The 6,431-nt window shown below is 37.6% G+C and overlaps 1 protein-coding gene across 1 annotated transcript; it reads right to left on the minus strand.

Moving 5' to 3' along the window:
- Nucleotides 1-1,997: 1,997 nt before the first annotated feature.
- LOC110956517 (cytochrome c oxidase subunit 6B1-like) lies at nucleotides 1,998-6,097 on the minus strand. Its single transcript, XM_022202065.2, has 4 exons — nucleotides 5,992-6,097; nucleotides 4,496-4,623; nucleotides 2,822-2,922; nucleotides 1,998-2,154 (listed from the first exon to the last, which is right to left on the minus strand). The coding sequence occupies exons 2-4, from the start codon at nucleotides 4,599-4,601 to the stop codon at nucleotides 2,101-2,103; spliced, it is 261 nt and encodes an 86-aa protein (XP_022057757.1). The 5' UTR covers nucleotides 4,602-4,623; nucleotides 5,992-6,097; the 3' UTR covers nucleotides 1,998-2,100.
- Between the last annotated feature and the right edge of the window lie 334 nt (nucleotides 6,098-6,431).

Below are 6,431 nucleotides of genomic sequence, written 5' to 3' on the forward strand. Positions count from 1 at the left end.
ATAAAAAAAGTCAGCTGCCTCCACGTCAAGCAGGTTTGTGTAGAATGATGACGCAACGAGTTGAACGTGTTTCTGCTCTGACTCAGTGAGTTTAAAAAACTCTGCAGTGCACGAGACCACTGCAGCTCCACAGGCACTCATCATGAGGATTGTTTAATTCCATTTCCCAGGTCATAAATAAAGGCTTCGGTTCAGGATTTACAGTCAGTATGGAGGAGATGTTGTTAACGTGCCCAGAAAAATAAGTAAATAAATAAAAATATGAGCTAAATGCAGCAACTAGATGAAGCCTTTTTGAGCTACTTGCACCTCTTATTGTTTCATCTATGCCATTCTATAGCATTTTATAAATATACTTATTTGCACTAATCCTTCAGTTGCCAGACCGATCACTGATATATATATATATATATATATATATATATAGATAGATAGATAGATAGATACATACATACATACATACATGCAGAATTTTACAGAATTTTGCCCTTTTGTTCAACACTTTTTTCTTCAATTTTGAAAAACAAAAATATGAATAAAATTCCAAACATCTTGAATTTCTTTTTTTTTAAAAACAACTCAGGTTTCAACATACTATATTTCTAATATTTGATGCAGTTATTGATAATTATATGTTCAGAAATTTGTGCCACCAGAAACTGAATTTGAATCATCTGTAGCTGATTTTGAATTGCTCAACTTGTATGATTTTACTAAAAACTTGTATTTCTGAGATTCAGACTGAATCCCAGTAAACCTGAAACTGAATGTATAATGTTCTGAACTTGAATTAAGCTGCTATGAAACTGTACGTGTTGCTCACTGAAAGTTCAGCTCTGTGCATTCCGCTTTGACAAATCAAATTCAGTTCTTAAAATTCAGATTCAAGTTTCTACCCAAGAGACTGACAAAAAAAGAAGTTCTATCGTGTCAAGATGGACCAAAATCTCCGAGGACTGTTTTCAACAACTAGTTGAAAGTATGTCAAGAAGAATTAAGGCAGTTCTGAAGGCACAAGGGGATCCAACCTTTTCCTTTTATTTGTACCTAATAAAGTGTCCAGTGAGTGTGTAGATACTAATATAAATCAATCATATAGTGACCAATTTCATTGTTTTTACAGATGCAAATACAGTAAGTACACATGGCCTCATCTAAAATTAAGGCCAGAAAATGTATTTTGATTATGGAAAATTATTTTTAGGAAGTAGTTTCACTATTTTTTGCTACCACAGCTCCCCCCCCCCCCCCCCCTTTTTTTAAATGTATAGCATGCTGTGTCTATTTGTCCATTAGGAGGGATTCCTTCTGTCTTGGGTTCTTCACACCATTTATGAGGCCATATAAATTAAACAGACCTTACTTTTCGTGGTTAAATTTTCCCTAAACTTTCTCTCTGTGACGTCCATTCTGTAGAAGAGGTGCAGTGTGTTGGAACAACTAATCTTAATTCCATTTCAAAAGGAATGAAGGGAATTTAATAATACATTAATAATACATGCAGCGTATACCATCAACATGCGTTATGTCTTGTCAGGCTGCCAGTGTGAATAAAGGTGGACTTAACCACTTCCTGATTAAGAGAACAAATTAAAATCTTACAACATATAGCAGTATGTGCACCGTGCAGACTGTTGGCAGCAAACTGAGGGTCTATAGAGTTTAATCACCTCAGTAGTGGTGAATGGTCTACATTTATAGAGCGCATTTATAGAGCACTTCTTGATGCGTTTCTCATTCAAAATTCACACAAGTGCACATAAAGAAGCTACCAAGCAGTCAGGAGCTCTGTAAGGTTCACTGTCTGACCCGAGGACGTCACGTTTGTACATGTGGACAGGAAGTGACATAGATCAATCCACCAACTCTGATATTAGCAGACAGCCTACTCTATTTCCTGAGCTAATCGACCCAAAATCAAGAAGTCATGAGTCACAGTAAAAAGTAAATAAGACAAATTAAGTAACAACTGCAAATCAGGACAGCTACAACAGGGATCGCAGTAAAATTAGATCATTTATTTAGTTGCTTCTGTGCATAATTATAGGAATGTTTCACATTAAGAGTAAGATGAAGAAAGATAAGGAGAGAATTGTGTTTTCAAATCTTCCCGGGAAAAGTTCCTGCCTCCAGCTGGTCGTTCCATTTCTGGACCTGCAGACAGAAGTAGAGATGCAGTGAGGAATTCAATCAAGACTAAAACAAAAGTACATGATATAATGTTGAAAATCACAGCAAAGGTTCCTGTTGTAAGACACAGAGAAACACCTGTGGAGTTATAACTGATAAAAGTTCAATTTAACGCTCTGAACTCCAAGCAGTTTGTTTTTCACTGCAATATAAAGCCCTGCACATCTGTGGAAAATCATTCAAAAGAAAAAACAAAGGCGAATTTCACTCATTATTTTACAAAAACTGAAGTCAACAAGTACACTTCCAGGTGTCCACAGGTGCTAACGACACCAGAAGAAAGTCCCTCTGCATACTAGAGATCTTTTAGTCCTTTATGATGTGCGCTGTGTAAACACTGCTTCCATTTCAGCCAAAAACAAACTCAACAAAGCCTGTTTTTGTAACTGAGGCCCTGATGTCTTCTCAGATAGTTTCTTTCACAGAATCGATCAAATACCATGATTTTAAGCTAAGATTTGGGTAACTTTTACGACTAAACAGCACATTAGAGGTATGTGGTTCAAGGTTAACGTGCCTTTCAAACCAGGGTTTGGGGTTCAGAAGGTTAAATCAATCACTATTAACATTTAAAATATTGATGATACAGTTTGGACATGTCTTGGCTGGTGGTATTGATCGGTGTTCGTACCCAGCTGATGGGGCAGAGGCTCTTGTAGACCCTCTGGTACCACTCACAGGGAGCCGTGTCCTGACCTTTCTCTGTCAGAGCTTTGCTACATCTGTGGAAGTCTGTGGAGAGAGGGGGAAAGTCAACAGGCAGCAGAGACAATCAGAGTCTTCATTTCATCCACAGAGGTCTCAGGCTGCATCCACACTCGTATACTGTCATTTAAAATGCACAAATTGCTGCTGACCCCGTTTCAACACCGGGACGACGTTTTTGAGTGAGCGGGCAGAAACAGAGATTTTAGAAAATGATTGGCTGTCATTGTCTGAACACGTACTTCCCCGGTGACTGTCCTTCAGAGGAACACAAAGACATCACATCGACTGGCAGAGCGTAGATAAATTACAGGTGCTTACCTTGATGCTAGCGGCTGTTGTGTAGTTAAGAAAGTTCTGCTGCTCTACTTTTCACCGTTGCTGTTGTTCTTCTGCGGCGTTTTTCTGCCTCATGTTCACACTGCAGCTCCAGTGTGTTCAAAAGCGCAAAGATCATTTATGAAATTCAGCAAAAAGCTCATCTGAACGTAACATTTAGGTTTTAAAAATGTTTTTTGAATGAAAATGTATTAGTGTGGATGCAGCCTAAAACTGCAAATAAATAAATCAGTTCCCACTAGTTAAATATTGTCAATATGAGGCTTAAATTCAGTAAGAAATTAAACATTTAAACAATAAAGTGACTGACAATTAACACCCTTTAGGCTGCAGCATGCAGTCATGCTGTCATGGAATTGGGCTTAGAGTGTAATATCACAGAGATTTATGGACTTTTACAATCAAAGACACTGAAATAAGATGTTAGGCAGCCATGCTTAGAGCTTTGCAGAACAGAGCAGTGTAAAGAATGGTTCTGATGAACATTAAAGATGAAAAAAAGACAAAACAAAAACTGGGCGCAGAAGGAAGGCAAGGCAGAAACAGAATCTTCATGTGACAGATGATGCAGAACGCCTTCAGAAGATCAAACTTTACCCAGACATTTGACAATGCAGGAAGTACGACTTACTTTTTGTGCTTTCATTTAAAATAATTCAGACATGGAGCAGCTTTGATTTACACACCGAGTCCAAGTAAATTTGATATTTTTAGTAGGAGTTCAAGCAGAATTTGTCACGTTTCATAGCCACCAACATTACTGTTTAATTTAAGATTACTCTGCTGAGGAAAAATATACGCAGAGGCAAACTCTTAAAGTATTAAATCAATACATTTCCAGGTGAAGATCAAGTAGTTTCATCTCAACAAATCCTGCAGGACAATATTGGAAATGCTCAGTAGAAATGACAGTGGCGCCAAATAGGTTAATGTGAGAACAGAAAAGAGAGTTAAGATGAGAAAAAAAGCAAGCGTTGACGTCAGCTAAACCTTCAAGCTGCATTTTTCCATTCACACATTCAGAAGCACGAACACAAAGAAGCCAAACATGGCGAAAGGCGAAGAGACCCAGGCGGAGCTTTAGAGAGAAGCAAATCACAAAACCTGCGTTCATCTTTACCTCCTTTGGCTAAAAGTTCAGGCTGGACTCGAGGAAACTTCCCAGTATCGGTCTGACACAACAAAACATGAGAGTCCGCATAAATACTGACGTTACATCAGTGTGTTTGGGGAACAGTGTGAGGCAGCTTGTTGCGTTTACCCAGGTAGTTCTGGAAACAGTTGCGGGTCTGGTTGGTGTTGGGGAAACGGGCGTCAAACGGAGCCGTCCTGTAGTTCTTCAGCTTCTCCTCGATCACGTCGGACATTTTTTTTCAGCTGCTGGGGGATCTGCACAGGATCAGCATCAACAAAAAGAGGACAAACCTGAGTAGAAAACTGAGTAGTAAATGGACAGATTAAATCATTTGATGTGATGTCTCTGTAGATTCTCAGTCATCCAGGTCATGGGAAGCTTCAGAGCTTCAGTAAAAAAGCAACTGGACTTTTTTTTCGATACTTGCAGACATTTCATCTTTCTTTACCTTAACATATAGAAAATACAGAATATGTGGAAAGCAAGTTCCGAGGATTATTTGACATTATGTTTTGTGTTCAGTGGGCTGGACAATAATGTCAATGATATATTTCAGCTTATTCATCCACAATGTAAATATTTCAGTTCCTTTTTTAATGCTACTCTTATTGTTTACTGACTATAACACAACACTTACCTTTTTTAATCTTTTTTTTGAACATTTTATACTGGTCAGTGTCTAGTGTCATGCACCAAAACACCAGGTTAAATTCTTTGTGAAAGCCTACCATCACACAAACTGATTCTGGTTCTAAGAAGTGCATTTTATGTGATGATGACTAATTTGCCATTTATTTTAGGTTAATCAATTAGTTGTTTGATCTATAAAAATCCAGAAAACGGTGGAAATTGTGAATCAGTGTTTTTTTAAACCCCATGAAGACAAATCCAACCCAAAGATATTCAGTTTGCTGTCATAGAGGAGGACAGAAACCAGAAATTGTTCACATTTAAGAATCCCCAATCACAAAATTGACTTTTTCTTTGATAAAAACAAAACAAACAAAAAAAATCAAAGCTGGCAATTATTTTAACAGTTATTTGATTCATTGTTGCAGCTCTAGTTGCATGAGAAGACATGAATATCATTAAATACACTGCAGAACAGTGAATAGCAAATGACACAATACTCTACAAGTTGCTCATATTTTCACGTCTTTTTGCTCCATAACTACCTGTGATGTTTGCCGAATATTTAAAAAGATCACAGTGACTCGTACGAGGTGTTCAGTTGTAATCTACAAAATGTTTATTTAGCTGTAACACAAAAAACACCGAAAAATAGCAGTTATTCTGGTGGGGTTCTGTGCACATACAGACGACGGTTCGAAACTGATATGAGACGGTCGTTATCTCACGACTCAGTGTGTTCAGTTAGCTCTGTGTGTGAAAAATAAAATTAATACCTGCTCAAAATGAAGACTACGGTACGTTTAGAACTGTAAATATCGAATTACAGTGAGTTAATATTAATCCGGTTTAGCTGTAAATTGATGCTAGCTCATGAAGTCGTAGATATTTGAAGAGACATGAATGACAAAAGGCTGATTTAAAAATAACCACTAACGACGAGCTAATGAATGAGGAAAACTGTGCTTTTAAGAAATAAAAAAACAGTTTACCTGTGACAGAGAAAATCCGTTATAATCTCAGCTTCCGGTTCTGAAGGGTCGCTTGCTCGCAAAGCATGATGGGAAACTGAGGTGGCGCTGCTTAGTGTTTATTAAGGCAGCAGTGACACCTGCTGGATGAACGGAAGAACTGCAGCTAAACACTGAGCAACGAGCAGGACAGTCAGTCTGAGGTTAAAATAAACAGAATAAATTAATTTAACACAAATCATTCGAAAAATATAAATCCTACATCATCACACCTGGTTAAAAACTGAGCATTAAAGATCATTGAAAAGATTAGTTTTGCAAAAAAATACACAAAAGTTCACTGAAGCACCATTTTTTTTCATGCAGCAGAAAAAGCTACATCTTGTCTCTAAAACACACACACATAATGTCCACATCAGCTCACACATAAGGTAATATTTTGTGTACTTTGTAAATTATTC

The sequence above is a fragment of the Acanthochromis polyacanthus genome, chromosome 11 (assembly GCF_021347895.1).
Source record: "Acanthochromis polyacanthus isolate Apoly-LR-REF ecotype Palm Island chromosome 11, KAUST_Apoly_ChrSc, whole genome shotgun sequence".
NCBI classification, from domain to species: domain Eukaryota; kingdom Metazoa; phylum Chordata; class Actinopteri; family Pomacentridae; genus Acanthochromis; species Acanthochromis polyacanthus.

Excerpts from the sequence above, each read along its gene's own strand:
- LOC110956517 (XM_022202065.2), bottom strand. The coding sequence starts at position 4,601 with ATGTCCGACGTGATCGAGGAGAAGCTGAAGAACTACAGGACGGCTCCG. Across the intron at positions 2,923-4,495 it reads CTGTTTCCAGAACTACCTGG|ACTTCCACAGATGTAGCAAA; the intron begins GTAAACGCAACA and ends CTCTCTCCACAG. Across the intron at positions 2,155-2,821 it reads GCCTCTGCCCCATCAGCTGG|GTCCAGAAATGGAACGACCA; the intron begins GTACGAACACCG and ends TTCTGTCTGCAG.